The 18,005-nt window shown below is 38.4% G+C and overlaps 1 protein-coding gene across 1 annotated transcript; it reads left to right on the top strand.

Moving 5' to 3' along the window:
- The first annotated feature begins 8,725 nt into the window (after positions 1-8,725).
- Positions 8,726-14,442, top strand: LOC121582328 (UPF0547 protein C16orf87 homolog). Its single transcript, XM_041898044.2, has 4 exons — positions 8,726-9,017; positions 10,009-10,105; positions 12,912-13,091; positions 13,573-14,442. The coding sequence occupies exons 1-4, from the start codon at positions 8,952-8,954 to the stop codon at positions 13,689-13,691; spliced, it is 462 nt and encodes a 153-aa protein (XP_041753978.2). The 5' UTR covers positions 8,726-8,951; the 3' UTR covers positions 13,692-14,442.
- The last annotated feature ends 3,563 nt before the right edge of the window (positions 14,443-18,005 follow it).

Raw genomic sequence — 18,005 nt, 5'->3', positions numbered from 1 at the left:
GCAGAGGTGGATGCTGGGTATTGTCGTTGTTTTATAGAATCTCCTCCCTAACTATATGCTTAGACATACGTTTCAAAACTACAATACCCACCCCGATGGAAGACGGGTGCGAAGAACGCCGAAAGGCGGCTGATAGCTGGAGATAGCTGAAAATGAAGACGGGTAATATGAGAGGAGAGGCGATGCGAGAGGGATAACGTTTCGTTTTATTCGCTCACAAAGTGAGGAATTTTAGTATGGAGGTCAAAAAGAGAGTGTCGAATTTGGTCTACAAAAATGGAATGGCTTATTTGCTACGTGAGGCTTATTTGATGGAAAATGTGTTTCGTGATTGTTAGGAGTGTACTGATATGAGTAGGACTCTTGACATCCCGGCAAAAACAAACAATATCAGAGTTGTTCCTGTTGTTCGGACACGTATCTTCCCTCTCATTGGCTAGAATGGTCCCACCTGATCTTGCCTCCTCCTGACTGCCTTCCATTTTTAAGACATGTATTTTAATTGTTAGAGGAACCACTTGAGTATCTGGTCAACAATAATGGATAATCTGTGGTAATATCACCCAACCAGGTTACATTTCTGTCTGCAACGTTGAATTTGCCCCAGTTAGGTTGAATTGCCATTGCCCACACCTTCAATACTGGACTGCTAGGATTGGACTGGACAGCCACTGGAACTCGACAGCCACTGCAACACTAACTTTAATTGAATTGTAATAATCAAAAGTGAGAATTTCCTGCCAATATGATATGATACCAAATCTGGGTCTGGGTCATGTCAAAATGTGAATATATGTCCAAAAGTATTTGAGGTGGGTTTGTTTTTTATATTGAGTTTGCACTTTTGAGACCATTCCATTGGTGCCAATTGTACCAGGCACACTAAATCAAATGAAGTTCAAGTATTTCTAAGTGTTAGACATTTATTTTGACCCCATGGGTTTGTTTGATACATTGCCAAATGTTATTCAAATAATTAATGTTTCGTTACATACACACTTCTTTCTCAAATAAAACGCACCACACTCATTCACTTGGCAAGTCACTCACTCAATCCAACCAAACTACACTCAGCACATGGGATGGGAGGTTAGCTGATTGGACAAAAAGCAGATAGTGCCATCTACTGGATTCATGGTTGCACTGTGTACTTACTGTCCAAATAACCTCGGGTCATATTAAATCAAATCCAGTTACCGGTATGGGGATTCAGGGCTAAATCAAAAATAGAATGGCTTTGGCTGGGAAATGTACGAGCAAATAATGTGAAGCAAAAGAGTGCCTCAAATAAACGTAATTTCTTCAAAATTCTTCAAATAAAGGAATTATAATTTTCAGACACTGCAGAAAAGGCTAAAGAGTTCTATTTACTGGTTGTCTGTGTGGTTGGTACTTCCGCTGTTTGAAATTTGAGACAAAGTATCAGGAGGAAAGTATTGTTTACCCAACTTTTTAGAGCGGCGGTACTAAAGATGAGATTTCTGTCACCTGGCACATGAGAAAAAACATGTAAACACCTGTTAGTATACTTCCATCTTGTGGACGTGCCTTCGGTCATGAGCAAACACATCTTGATTGCCACACACATAGACCTCCGTTTTGAAGCCGGTTTAATAATACTTCCTATGGATATTTTGTCTTAAATTTCGACCAGCTGAATGACCAACGCCACGGACAATTGGCAGAGTATATTCAAATATGATTTTATTCAACATTCGTGACAGACAAGGGACGTTTAGGCTTTTTTCTACGTAAATGTGCGTGGTGTTGCCTACACAATTGAAGGCATCGACTACGTTTAGTGACTACAGTTTCCCTTGCTATGCATGGAGGCCCATTGATCAGACAGACTTGTTGTTTCTCAGTGCCAGATTGCTGTCCTCAGTGTGACTCAGGGTTGGATCAGATTGGAAGATTTTACTCTGAACTTTTACTCATGAGTGGTTCACTCTGGTGAGACAGCAACACTCACAACACTTATAACGTGTTAAGTATACTGAACTCAAATCCAGGACACATCAACTAGGCATATTGTCAGAGAACATACAACTTTAAGAATTTCAAATATCTTAAAGACTGTATGCTGCTCTGTTATACAGTGAGCTCCATAATTCATTGGACAGTGACACTTTTTTTGTTATTTTGGTTCTGTACTCTAGCACTTTGAGTTTGAAAGGATACAATGACAATGAGGGTGAAGTGCAGACTGTCAGCTTTAATTTGAGGCTATTTTCATACATATCGGATGAACCGTTTACGAATTATAGAAGCTTTTGTACATGGTCCCCCCCATTTTCGGGCATCAAAAATCATTGGACAGTTTAACATATAATGTAGAATAAAGTAATCATTGTTAATATTTGGTCGCATATCCTTTGCATGCAATGACTGCTTGAAGTCTGCGATGCATTGACATCACCAGACGCTGGGTATCTTCCCTGGTGATGCTCTGCCAGGCCTGTACTGCAGCCATCTTCAGTTCCTGCTTATTTTGGGGACTTATTGCCTTCAGTCTCCTCTTCAGCATGTAAAATGCATGTTCAATTGGATTCAGATCCGGTGATTGACTCCGGCCAGTCAAGGATTTTCCACTTTTTGGCCATCAAAAACCCCTTTGTTGCTCTAGCAGTATGTTTAGGGTCATTGTCTTGTTGCATGATGAAGTGCCGTCCAATGAGTTTGGAGGCATTTGGTTTTATCTGAGCAGATAAAATATTTCTATAGACTTCAGAATTCATTGTTCTACTTCTGTCTGCAGTCACATCATCGATGAAGACAAGTGAGCCTGTTCCACTGGCAGCCATACAGGCCCAAGCCATAACACCCCCTCCACCATGTTTCACGGATGAGGTGGTATGCTTTGGATCATGGGCATTTCTTTTTTTTTCTCCACACTTTCCTCTTTCCATCACTCTGGTACATGTTAATCTTTGTCTCATCTGTCCACAATACTTTTTTTCAGAACTCTTGGGGCTCTTTTAGGTGCTTTTTAGCAAACTGTAATCTCGCCTTTCTGTTCTTCAGGCTTATCAGTGGTTTGCATCTTGTAGTGTACCCTCTGTAGTCCTGCTGGTGTAGTCTTCTACGTATGGTAGACTTTGACACATCTACACCTGCATCCAGGAGAGTGTTTTTGATCTGTTGGGCTGTTGTCAGGGGGTTTTCTTCACCATAGAGAGTATTCTCCGGTCATCCACTACAGTGGTCTTCCTCGGTCTACCGGGTCTTTTGACATAATTGAGTTCACCGGTTGTTTTTTTCTTGTTAATGATGAACCAAACTGTTGACTTGGGCATGGCCAGGGTTTTTGCAATGTTCCTGATTGATTGATTTTCATTTCTGAGCCTTATGACGGCCAGCTTCATTTGCATCGACACTGCTGTCTTCCCTCATGTTGTCACACCACAACAACAACCTCCAAAGGCAATAGCAAAGTCTAGAATCAATGCTATTCATCAACAGCTCTCCTGCATTCACTAACGACACAAATGAATACACCTGCCTAACAACACACATCTGTGAAGCCAATTTAACAAATACTTGTAGTACCTTAAAATGGGGGGACCATGTATAAAAGGTGCTATCATTTCTAAACAGTTCATCCGATATATATGAAAATACCCTCAAATTAAAGCTGACAGTCTGCACTTCACCCTCATTGTCATTGTATCCTTTCAAACTCAAAGTGCTAGAGTACAGAACCAAAATAACAAAAAAAATGTCACTGTCCAATGAATTATGGAGCTCACTGTATAAACCTTAAGACATGGGCGGATTTAGTGATTTGGAGGCCCCAGGCAGAGGCCAATCTGAGGCACCCATCCCCGCTCCTCCTATGTGTGCATGCACAATAATTTTTTATGGGTTTTATAGTAAAGACATGTAATTTAACTGTAAAAATGTATTACCTTTTAATGTGCCATGAACACATTCAAATCACTTCAAAAAGTTGGTTACTTTCGCACGTTCACTCAAAATAATTCCAGCATCCGAACAGTGCACTGTGCACCCACAAACTTTCCTTCAATTCGCAATTGGCTGAAACAATCTCGGTAGTTTAAGCCGGTACGAGTCCCGACACTTGTGGGGGTCGTAGAGCAAAGCAGAGAACACCATCGTGTTCGTGAGAGTCTCATCTTTCCATAGAGGTGTGTCGCCCAAACAGACGTTTTCGTGAGAAGACCCATTTTCAGGATGTCTTCTGTTCTGCCAAACAGCGCTGTAGCTCAGCCACCTTCCACCACAGATGGGGGAGGCCGAAATTATTTAAATATTTGTTTTATTATGTTTTATTATTATTATGCCCAGCTCATGAGGCCCCTTCATGGTGTGAGGCCTGAGGCAATTGCCTCTTCTGCCTAATGGTAAATCCACCAGTGCCTTTAGGGTAGCACTTTATAATAACTCCACATAATAAAGAATGTATAATGGCTTAGCCATTTTTCATGGCCTCATCTAAAGTGTGAGCTATTTATACTTTATAAATACTTTATAAATGTTTTTAGTGACCAGTGTAATTTCTCACGAAAAGATGGATATGCCATTGGTAGACATTCCAGCAGTACCTGATGCTCCTTAAAGTCTCAAAATAGCCTAGAACATATCAATGGTAAAAGAATAAGCACACAACACAGGATGCTAAAGGAAATATATTGAACATATAAAGTATAAGTAGCCCACACTTTAGATGATGCCACACAAAAAGACTTAGCTAATGATTAGTAAATGGTTTATAAGGACCTATTTTAAACATCTTATGAATTATTTAATGAATCATTAGTTGTTTATAAATGTGTGAATAACTAGGTTACTAACATTTACAAATGTGGGAGTAATGATTAATAAATTATGAATAAACGATTTACTAATCCATTATAAATGCTTTATTATGTGGAGTTAATATAAAGTTCTACCTTTGGTACAAAAGTCACGATTTAATTCTGGTTTGGTTTAAAGTGTTTCAGGTTTGGTTTCAGCATCGCCACACTGGAAATTCAACCACTGAGTGACATATTTGTCTTGCACTAATGATAGGGCTGTTCTTGTTGTAAAGGCCCTCTGAGCTGGCCTTGGGTTGAACTGTGCAAGAATGATCACTGTCAACAAAGGCATTACTGACTTCTCTGACTCTAAAAGTATTTTAACACCACTTACAATTATTTTGTAATCAACTTAATTTTATCAACTGTCCAATAATAGGTAGTTAACAATGAATGACTTTGTTATCAAACGTCTATAGACAAGGGTGACGAGGCAACTTGTAAAATGACAACAGTTTCTTTGCCTTTCTCGTCATTAATATTTATTAGGCAGGAGCTGACGCAGGCGTAAATGGCTGTGGGTGGAGGACAGAAACTGCCCATTGCAGCACAATGGAAGTGAGATTGAGGAAATTAGTGGAATGTGTGTCAGAGATGTGAGTACATGATACAAAAATTCTAATCTGACACCAACTCAAAAACTGTCAAACAAGAGAGGAGAAATTCTCTCTCTCAGGCAGTAGTGGATCCAATGACTATTTTAATGATTATTTCAAAGTCTATGTAAAGTTTAATTTTAATTTATTTCCTATAACATAAGAGCTTCCTGCAATATCCGAAGATGAAGAGGAAATGGACAGTTTTGGCATGCCTACTTAGCTTGGTCACACAAAAACCTGTTGATCTACAGTCTATCCCACAGGAAGCTTACATTTGTTTCCAAGCAATATTCATGCAGGAACTGTACACCTTACATAACTAATCATAGTAACTGTGAAACTTCAGTTGAAATGACTTCAAATCGAATACATGTTTTATCTTAGTTGCCATTATTACCACTGTATCTTCACTGATCGTAATACAGAGCAAACTTGCTGGCAGCCTGTGGTGCCTTGGATGGGGGATGGTAGCCATGTGTACCATTAGGCCTCTGTGCTTTTCAGACAACATTTTTTATATTGCCATCTTTAATGTACATCATACAGGCACATAGATCATAATAACAGTTTTCCTTAACCAATTATGTTCTTTAATGCAAGGCCGACAGACAAGTTCCTTACTTTCTCCCCCTTCCACTTTCCTCTTCCATTTTTGCGGTAAGGCTGCAATTATTCGGTTGTAATTTTGGGTAGAGCAGACATTTCCATATGTTTTTGTTAGCTGCATGTGCGACATAACTCCACCAGTCCTACTGATAATATCATTTACGAAGATTATATTATATTATATTTTTGTCAATTAGTATATTTGAGTTTAACCACAATATTTGTTGCATTATTTGTTCTGTCGTTTCTGGAGGATTAAATTGAAATTGCAACCAACTTTCTATGGCTTGTTTTAGAAATAGTGATATTTGGGAGATTATTTCCTTTTCAAATAACTGAAAGTTAGTGGTTGTAATCTGAATAAAGGGAAAAAGGCCATTCTTGAACATTGGGTGAGACAATCTTACTAATTTGCTAGAGAACCAGTTCGGATTTAAGTATAACTTTTGTATGACTGAAGCTTTTAGTGATAGGTCTAATGCTTTAATATTTAATAATTTCTGTCCTCCGAATTCATATTCATTATATAAATAGGCCCGTTTAATTTTGTCTGGCTTGCCGTTCCAAATAAAATGGAATCTTTTTTTCTCATATAATTTAAAAAACTGTTCGCTAGGCGTAGGCAAGACCATAAGCAAATAGGTAAACTGGGATAATACTAAAGAGTTAATCAGGGTGATTTTTCCACAAATTGACAGGTATTTACCGTTCCATGGTAGCAAGATCTTATCTATTTTTGCAAACTTTCTATTAAAATGTGTTGAAGTGAGATCATTTATTTCCTTTGGGATATGTATTCCGAGTATATCCACATCAGACCATTTTATTGGTAAACTACATGGTAATGTAAAAATTGTATTTTTTAGTGATCCAATACGTAATATAGTACATTTGTCATAATTTGGTTGTAATCCAGAGAGGTTAGAAAATATATCTAGATCCTTTATGAGGTTGTGGAGGGATTCTAGTTGTGGATTTAAAAGAAAACATGAATCAGGTGTTGGGTTTGCGCCAGACATAGCGTTTTCCTTGATGGCCAAAAAGCTCAATTTTAGTCTCATCTGACCAGAGTACCTTCTTCCATATGTTTGGGGAGTCTCCAAAATGCCTTTTTGCGAACACCAAACGTGTTTGCTTATTTTTTTCTTTAAGCAATGGCTTTTTTCTGGCCACTCTTCCGTAAAGCCCAGCTCTGTGGAGTGTACGGCTTAAAGTGGTCCTATGGACAGATACTCCAATCTCCGCTGTGGAGCTTTGCAGCTCCTTCAGGGTTATCTTTGGTCTCTTTGTTGCCTCTCTGATTAATGCCCTCCTTACCTGGTCCATGAGTTTTGGTGGGCAGCCCTCTCTTGGCAGGTTGGTTGTGGTGCCATATTCTTTCCATTTTTTAATAATGGATTTAATGGTGCTCTGTGGGATGTTCAAAGTTTCTGATCTTTTTTTATAACCCAACCCTGATCTGTACTTCTCCATAACTTTGTCCCTGACCTGTTTGGAGAGCTCCTTGGTCTTCATGGTGCCCCTTGCTTAGTGGTGTTGCAGACTCTGGGGCCTTTCAGAACAGGTGTATATATACTGAGATCATGAGACAGATCATGTGACAGATTGCATACAGGTGGACTTTATTTAACTAATTATGTGACTTCTGAAGGTAATTGGTTGCACCCGATCTTATTTAGGGGCTTCATAGCAAAGGGGGTGAATACATATGCATGCACCACTTTTCTGTTATTTATTTTTTAGAATTTTTTTAAACAAGTTATTTTTTTCATTTCACTTCACCAATTTGGACTATTTTGTGTATGTCCATTACATGAAATGCAAATAAAAATCAATTTAAATTACAGGTTGTAATGCAACAAAATAGGAAAAACGCCAAGGGGGATGAATACTTTTGCAAGGCACTGTACATGCATTGTAGGCCTACCACAATAAGTACAACATTTTGTTAAAACATTAGATGTCTATTGTATCAATAAAATGTAAACCACTGAAAACAAATGGGGTTGATACAATACAATAGGTGTGCATATGTGCCCTAATCAAATACAAGTTTGCCTAGCATTCACAGTAATTTAATTTCAGTAGTCATTTGATTTATGTAATTAAATATGGTTTAACAAACAGTCCACGAATGTTCCAATCAATGCTGTATATAAACCCTGGTTTGCTGATGCTATGTATTGGAAGTTGAGAGTCTTTGAAGCCACAGGTCGGCCATATTGGCACTCCCCAGTAGGAGCAGCCCTCCATAGGAATGAATGGAATTGTACATTATTTCAATTAAATGTTTCAAGGACAAAATTACATGTATTTAAGTATGCTTGTTGTTGTAGTGGGGACAGTAACATTAGTAATAAAAAAAAAAGATGTTTTTATAAAGTTGTTCATTTTTAATGCTTAGCTCACATATTATAATTCAAAAGTATGCATTAATGTGTCTGTAATATAATAAATGTGGCAAAAACGAATGTAGGCATTAATAAATGCATTTCTATAACTCCCAAAATATTTGTACAAGGTGGGGGAGTGACAAGATGGAGGCAAAGTGGCTTCAACACAGCGCCCCCTTTAGGTCATCTAGTCATAAATTATTGGTTCCAACTCAGCACTGTTCTCTGACTCTGTGAGGTAGTAACGCATGCTCAGTAGAGAGGATAAAAATGTAAGCATTATGCAGAACATTTTATAGTCTACTGTATGCAGCCTACTGTTTTTCAGGCTGAGTTGCGCGCATGCCCCATGTCATAGTAAAGGAAAAGCATAATGAAGTCTCTCTCTCATTGACCTTAGTGCGCATGGTCATTGCTTTTGTGTCATTTATGTACGTCTGAGCAAGATCAGCTGCACTTCATGTATTGCAGAAATAAGTTTTACGGCGTTGAAGTAGGCTTTTGAAAGGAATCATCGGACAAGGAAACAGAATATGTCGGTAAATAAAGCTAAGAAAGTAAAAATGGCTACCAAATCATGTCCTGAGTGCGACCAACAGGTGAGAAAACATATAGATATTGTTCATTTTGATATATGTTGACTTAGTGATAATGTTGTTTTGCCTCACAAGCATGGGATTTAAAGCCACTGTAGGCTGCTGAAGTCCCTTATGGTAGCCTATGGATTCAAGATCTGGAGCAACATAGTCTAATCTAATGCGAATAATCAGGGTAATCATGTAAATTAGTATATGATTTATTTCTCAAACACTATGTTACAATGTACCTCAACTACAGCTAGTAATTGCAGACAACGACATATTTACGATTAAAGAGTCGGAATGTTATTGCTCGCCAAATTTTGCTAGACGTTTCCTTATTTTTGATACACTGTAATACTGTAACCTAACTGAAACTGGTTTATCACGGTGATCTGACTTTGCAAATCATAGGCTATAACGTTAGCCTTAAAACAATATCGTGCGTTTAAATGTTATTAGGCTATATGTCACGTTAGCTGCATTGCTGACATTGTATATATTGTGAAAGTGACATATTACACAAATAAATCGTAGTTTATACCAAATGGCGACATTTGGATCTAGCTTTTAGATCGTTTCTTGAGATTATTTCTGTAAACTGCATCGATGAATTGATTTGCTTTCACAAATAATGTGTCGACGAAATGTAGGCTACTAGTCGACATTCGATTTGAAAACGCTTTATTCATTAGAACGTTTTAATGTTACCGCTGTTGTCTGCACGTGTCCAAAATATGTGGTGCGAGTTTCTGCTAGATTGCGCCAAGGACTTTTCATGAATTACAAAGGACAGTCCTCTAATATCTCAAAATTGTTGGGCAGTATAGTTATCATGGGGGTTAACTCTGGCTACGCCCTTGTTTAACTATTACAAACAAAAAATACTAAACAAGTTTATACAGCTTCTGCAATGTAGCCTATGCTTAATAAATGACTTTGTCAACACAGTTGCTACAATTTTGAGGACTGATTTGATATTAACCATGTTTCATCCTGTTTCTTTTTTTAGATTCCAGTTGCTTGCAAGTCTTGTCCCTGTGGCTATGTATTCATTAGTCGAAAGCTTCTAAATGCCAAACTGAATGAGAGATCACCACCAGCAATAGGTAAATTCACATTATTCAGGAGCCTACAAATCATAGTTTCTTTGACGTTCTCTTCACACGCTCAAGGTTACCATGTTTATTAACCAAGGTATTTTTGTTTATTATGAACCTGTAAAACATTCACATGAGATTGGTGATAAAGTAGGCAGAATGTAATTGTATTAATACACGACTAAACTAAGCTAATGAATTGTATTCATCTTGGTCATTTTTTATTTGTCCCCCCCCACACTTAAATTGTATTGGTGTTCATTTTTTTGAGTGGTGCAGTGGTGGCTGATTTAAATCGCTATTTGCTTGAGTGACTAGCCTACTGCAAGAAGTGGGGGGATGGGATATTTTATTCCTGACTGAAAAGCTTGTTCCCTCAGTTCTCTCTTGTATGCTTCTGCAGTAGCATACGGCAGCCTATACCGCTCACTGTGAAAAGTTAGATCTTACATTTAACTGTAGAGTTAGATCAGGTTGTCTTTCGTGACATTTTACATTTTCAGAATGCAGATATCTAATAGGATTTGATTAAGCCATTTCCAAAAGGTGATTAGGAAAATACATTAGAATACAGAATTATTATATAACCCATGAAATTCAAGCTCATGCTGCTATGATCCTGTCAAATGTGGAAAGTGTAAGAATTAGATAGAGGGACGAGAAGCCTGTCTGTGTATCTGAGCATGTTTACAGATTACTAGCTCTCTGTTTATTCTAATGAGGGCTGTTTCAGTGTGCATGTCATCAATGTGCTACTGTCTGCCCATAGCCTCGCATCTACCTCCAAACAGACTGTTTAAAAATGCAGTAACATATTAACAATTATTTTGATCAGTCTTTTGAAGAATATGACCTAAAAATACCACAAATAGCTTAGTACTACTTTATAACCTGATAATAAACACATTTATGCAAAGTTTCTTTCAACCTTAGAGAATGAGAACCAAACGTGAATCAATACAATGCTGCTGTTTTGATTTTAAAAGATGGAGTGAGTGGAATGCTAAATGTAGGCTAGTACTTAAAAAAAAAAATCTGGGTTGGGGTGAAATCATCATGTATAGGCTACCACAGTGCTTGAAGTTATGAATGGAATGTTAAACACAACATGCCTTTGTGAGAACTTTGGTTTTATTATACACTTAGTATTAGACAGTTTATGGAGTAGAATTACTCACATCTTCTCTCGATTTATGATACAATTTCATTAGTTTCATATGATACCGAATGAACTTTGATGTATTGTAGTTAATAAGTATCTTGAAGGCAGAGAAGACTGCTTCCATTTGAAGAGGAAGTGGTCTTGAATTTTAGCTCTGTGATTTTTTATGATGGGTTTTGGTTTCCCCCTCTCCTTAAATAGTTCATAATTTGCCTCTCCTTTGTGTAATTTCTGTAGCCCGTCTCAAGTTTTCAGGTTTTAATGTGAGTACTTCCTTTGTAACTTTGAGACAGACACTAATAAAACATGATTATTGTTGAATAGGAAGACTAAGGTTGCACTGAGAACCTTTTTTTCTGGATAAGAGTGCAGGTAGTTGTATTTATTTTTTGCTCACTCATGATTCCTTAGTGGAACATATTTTAGTAAGACTGTGTTATTTTCCGGTGGCCTTTTTTTAAATATCAGCTGTTCTTGACTATTGAATTTAGCCTTGGAAAAGGTGAAGTAGTAAATTATGTATATGATGTTTATGTTATAGTATGCAGTGAAATAGTTTTCTCAGACTATTGATTATGTCAATAGTCGTGGTCCTCTGTAGCTCAATTGGTAGAGCATGGTGCTTGTAACGCCAGGGTAATGGGTTCGATCCCCGGGACCACCCATACGTAAAAATGTATGCGCGCATGACTGTAAGTCGCTTTGGAGAAAAGCGTCTGCTAAATGGCATAATATTAATAATATATGTCACAATTGTATGCAAATATTGTCAGTCTGAAGAGGAAGTGTGTTGCTGTTGATAAGGCTAGAATTCCTGGGAAGAAAATATATTTTCAGGCCTTGTCCAGACTTTGAAAAACTCAATTGAAATGAATAGCAACTCTATTGCTATGCAATTATTACAGAGTTACAAAAAAACTGTCCAATGATTTGTTAATAGAATATTGTAAAAAAAAAAAAAAAAAAATGTTAGTAGTGGGTTGCTACCCAGGTATAAAGCGTTACCCTTTTGGGCACCAAATATTTGTTATCTGGCCCTTTCAATCAGTACTTATTTTGAAACCTAAATACTCCAGAGTGCACACTCACTGCCTACATCACAGAGGAAGCAGCATATGTGGTAATTGATGTTACTGAAGAGGAATACTTTTTGAAAGGCCACTAGACAGAAACTCCCAGTGAAATATAGGCCTACTTCCTGCTCTGGTAATAAGAACACTCCACAGAACACTCCAATGACTTAAAGTGGTTCGGAGGCAACAGCACACCTAGGATGCTAGATATGCAATGGAATCACAGAAAAGGGAATGCAAGCATCTTCCTTTTGGTGGAATCGTGTTGTATATGAGAGGAGTTTGTTATTCTGTTGTTATTTCAAGGCAGTATTGTTGGTGTGTTGGAAGAGGGGGGTTGGGAGGAGAGAAAAGGGGGAGGCTCAGATGTTTAATACCATATGGCCTTCCCACAAAACTTTCCGTAACATACAATTAAACTGGAGTCATTGGCATAACACGATTTTTCCTTATGATGTATGATGCATTTGATACTGTGTCATATTTGAAGGCCATACACTATTATACATTAATATTTCATTTCCATATTGCATATTTTTAGTGTTAATACAATAAATAAATAAAAATCTGGTCTATTTAGACAAGTTGGATGCAAAGAGGAGGAGAACTGAAAGAATTCGCAGAGAGAAGATCAACTCTCCGTCAACCAATGACATGGAGAACAGAAGGCGATGCCGCTCCAACAGTCAATCGGATCAGATCCGGAGAGGGCGGGGCAGGCCAAAGACAGTTGGGCTGAAGAAGCAGGAGGAGGAGAAAGGTATTAAAATAATAACAAGCCTCTGTCAGTGACACTCAATCACATTTAATGGTGCAGTTATGAGATATTAAGCCGTTTCCAAGATACTTTCTTTATTATTCCTCATTGTTTTGTGCTGACTTTTAGTATTACTCTTTTAGTAATATTTCAGTATTTTTCAGTCACAGGAGATGAGGCTGGTGATTAGTGCAGTATTGGGACAGAGCTGGGGGATTTGTGTTTGGATGAATGATTTACAGAGCGGGTTGCTCTCTCACCCATGAATAAATCATGGTGTCCCTGACTGCCTGTGCTTTAGCGGCTGATCTATAAGGAGAAATATAATTATGCATGTTCCTCCTCTGTGGAAGACAGAAATGACGTTAATATATTGCACAAGTTTATTGTTGTCACATGCAAATGATATGTTTCTCAATGGTTTTTCTCTATTAACCAGGGATGTTGTTGATTCATTCTCTTCTGTGTTTTTTTTTTTAATCAGAAAAATTTGAGAAAGAAGTTGATATCTATGCCAACCTCTCAGATGAGAAAGCATTTGCGTTTTCGGTGGCATTGGCCGAGATCAACCGAAAGATCCTGGGCCAAAGACTGATCCTTTAGACAGACCAGATGGTTGCTGTGAGGGATTGACATGTGAAACCTAAGATTGTTACTGTGGAGAGACCCATGGATGACCACCACAGTGTGTCTAATAGGGTGTGAACTCTGACCCAAAGAACTCCCTGTCGGATTGGTCGAAGCCTTGGGAAAATGGAGACGTTGGGGAACATGGAGAAGCAGGCACCTGGTCTGCTCAAGAGGAAATGTTGGAACCAACTATTATCTTTAGAGAGTAGCTTATGGAATTGGAGGGGGTAGGACATCTGAATATTTATATTTTAATCAGATTTTATATTATATATATTAGATGATATGGTATAGGTATAGGATTCATCACCTTGTCAACCAAGAAAGCTGTCAGTAACAAATGCAAAACATTTCTATTAAAAAAGGGCATAAATGTGTTGAAGTATGGAGGGCCATCCTAGCATTGTAACTGGCTTCTATGACGTTATTGGCTTGTAGGGCTAGTAAACACTGTTTATTTAAATCTAGATGCCATTGGAACATAATGTTCAATATATTTTGTATCATGCTTAGGACTTTAGGAGAAGGCCTTGTACATTTATATTTATAATGTTTGTGTACCATCTTAATTTAAATGCATATTGTTTTATCTTTTGTTTCATTATTGGTGACATTATATGAAATATGTAATATTTGCTCTGGACACCTGTAATTTAAATGTCAAAGGCAAATCCTATTTAATGTGACTTCTTTTGTCATTAAAAGAGATTAATCACAACCACCACTGTCAGATTTTGGGCCTTAATGGGCAAATGTTAGTTTTAATTGAAGAGTGTGTTACTGCACATACAGTATATTACTAGTGCATGGTTTTTATTACCCACCCTCTCATGTCTATACGTTACCCCGCAGCAGGCAGTGAGGGATGGGCTGGGTCCCTGGGCCCCCGAGACACCTGTTTGTAACCTGCCCATTTCTCCTGGAGACAGCTGCTGCTGCCGTTTCTCCAGCTCTGCTCTGCCTCCCTCCACAGGGAAAGGCCCTGCCATTAACTGCTCATCCATCTGGAACACATCCCAGTTTCCATGGAACTCTCAACAGATCTCAACCTCACATTGTAATCCTGTTGGAGACATTTTCACCTGCCTGGCCTCTTCTTTGTACACCAAACTGCATTGGATACATGTATGAATGTACAGAAACATGCTTACATCATATCCTGTTTATTCATACTATGAGTGAAACCTGAGAGGAAACACTGCTGGGGTTTGAATATGCAAGGCAGGGCTGTTAATGATGAGATATAATGATATAATGATACTTTCTTCTTGGTTAGGAAAAGGGTTCTGTGTGCTGTATTATTGACACCTCAGTCCTTGTGAGAAACTGTGGGCATTCAGTGAACCAGAAAGAGGCTGTGGGCATGCCCCAATGGGAAATACATGTGAGTAAAAACAAAAGACAGTGCTGTTCCTATAGGGGGAAAAGTAATGAATTAGAATCTAAGTGAAATAATGAGAAGGTTATTTGAGAGTTACATTTACTGTGTATTTGACAGAACCCAGATGTAGTTTCATAAGAGTAGGGCATTGGCAGTATATGGCTGTAAATTATCCAGGATGCATTTTTTTTATGTCATGGGGATTATGTGGATTGGCTGCCCTAAGACATTGTATTTATTCCCCCCAAATAGTCAGAGGAGAGTTACACACAATAAAGAAGGGATTCAGAGTGAACCCAGGATTTTTTTCTTCTCAAAGCCATTTACATAAGATACTTGAGTAAAGCCTGCCTGTTGCAATGAAAAACCACAGGAGATGGTTGAACTTTCACATTGGGCCTCTGAGTCGAATACATTGAAACACTGTGAATAATACACCTCCATCCGCTATCTACAAGCACTTTGAAAACAAAAGGCATGATGATATTAGTCAACCACTGCTCCAAATACTGAAACTCAATCTTAATGACATTTTCTGAGAAAATGAGTATGCTCTTTGAAATGTAGAACATGACTGAAATGAGAATCGGTTGTTAATGGAAATCACTCAGGCAGTCAGACCTTATTTGGATCTTTTAAGGGTAAAGGGATAAAGGAAGCTACCTGATGAGCACAGTTCAGAAATGACGTACTGTACTGTGAGAAAGTAAAACTGTTTTCAGATGGATCATTACTACATATGGCTGGGAGTGGGGCTGAAATGAACACGCTGAGGCCATCCTGGCAGGGCAGTTAAAGATGAAACGCCTGGCCCAGCCTGAATACCATGCCATATTACCACATGCCCCAGGGTGGAAATGGAACACTGAGATTCTTGGCTTTATATCTAACATGAAATAGTGAGTTGAGCAATACTGAGCACCCAGGCCCATAGACAGAAAGACAGAGAGAGAGAAGAGTGGTGTAGGGAGAGAGATACATGTGCACACTAACAGTCAGCTATTCTTACTCAAATAAAGTTGCCATTTGTTCAGTGTGGAGTGTTCCCCAAGTCACATGACTCGCATGTGGTCTCATTAACCAGGGAGAGTTCTTTGTTCAGATCTTGGCTACTTTCCAATGTAACATGAGATACTGTATATTATTAGCTTTATATTCTTAAGGAATTTGAGGACAATTTTATTATTATAAAAATGATTAAACATACAGTAGCTAATACTCCTTCTAACGTTGCTATTTTAAAATCTAATTTGTTCGGTTTATGATCTGCACAATATGATAGCTTGCATATAATCCATGCATGTAAGGCGTTTGACGATGTTGTCTTGCTGGCAAACAAATGTCAAACTGTGAACCAACCTCCTCATGTCGTAGAGACCAACATTTTAATGTGTTCCCTTTCTCTCCTATAGACCCTACTCCCTTCATAACATGTGCAATTATTGCATGTAAATGTGTATTTGAGTGCCTTGTCCTATTTTTTGGCATTGAAATGTTAATATGCTATGTAGTCTTCTCTTTCAACCACTGGAGGGCAATCCAGTGACATAAGAATCCAGTGCTTAGTTTACATAATTAACAGCAAGTGTTAATTTTTGTTAAATGGTCATCTCTCAGTCTCCTCTTCTAGACATCATATATGCCAGAAATAATTGAATTAAATGACTTCAAATGAACAAACATCAAATGAAAAGGGGTTTATATAATTATAAGCCACTCTACTTCAAAGAACATTAGTCAGTCCAGCTATGTTTAATGAAATGGATTGATGGATGAAGAGAACATGAGAGGAATCTTTCGCCCTTTGTTGCTTGTTTCCTCAGAGTGTTTTCTCTGGCTCTGGATTTAGACAGAAAAGGTAAGGAAACCAGTGGAGGCTGCTGAGGGGAGAATGGCTCATAATAATGTCTGGAACGGCGCGAATGGAATGGCATCAAACTATGTGTTTGATGTATTTGATACCATTCCACTTATTCCGCTCCAGCCAGTACCACGAGCCCGTCCTCCCCAATTAAGGTGCCACCAACCTCCTGTGGTAGAAACATCTCTTTCAATGAAATACTGGACCTCATTCTGAGGTCCTAGCATCCAGGGGACCGTTAGAGTAAGAGAGCAGCACCGTAAACAACATGTTGTTTCAGGAGATTCAACTTCCCTATTAAGTCTTGTTCAGAAGAATCATCCAGGTTTTCATTTATCTAACAGTCATGTGTATCCGTCTAAGTGTGCATGTGTATCCGTCTTGGAGGACTCAGTGGGCTGTTTTGACAAAAAACCTTGGTCGTAGAAAATAGGACATTGAGTACCATTCCACATTAAGTGAGTCAGAGACAGAGACAAGGACGACAGCATAGACAGACACAACATGTCAGGAATCTTAGAATGACAGATTGTGTAAATCTTAAGACAGAACGTGTAAAACTCAATACACACCAGAATTGACAACAGTTTGAATCATGTTGTTCCCTTACCACCAGCTGTCCTGTGATGTCTAAAGGCAGACAGTTAACTGAAGCATCATGCACATCAGAAGGAGGATTATGACATTGTAACAGTCCACCATCACACCACCCACACACTAGTACATGCTGTTCACAATAGATATGTCATATGTGTGGAGCAAGCACATGTACATACACAGTGACACGTTTACAGATCAGCCCTAATGAAAATGTGCATCATCATCATCATCATTCCCTCACTTACTAACTTAATAACCTGATGTCTCATAACCATGTTGGGATGGAGTCTCCTTAGGACCAATGTGACCTCATCCCTCTGTCGTGCATACTTCTTCCTGCATCATAGAGCTGACACTTCCCCTGTGGACACCAGAGCCTGTAGACAATACTCCCAAAATACCCTGCACTTCCAAACAAGGTGTTCTGAGGAGGAAAAAACTACAG

This window comes from Coregonus clupeaformis, unplaced genomic scaffold, assembly GCF_020615455.1.
Source record: "Coregonus clupeaformis isolate EN_2021a unplaced genomic scaffold, ASM2061545v1 scaf0165, whole genome shotgun sequence".
Classification (NCBI taxonomy): Eukaryota; Metazoa; Chordata; class Actinopteri; order Salmoniformes; family Salmonidae; genus Coregonus; species Coregonus clupeaformis.
The sequence above is the reverse complement of the archived record's forward strand: the minus strand, read 5'-3'. Positions and strand labels throughout refer to the sequence as shown.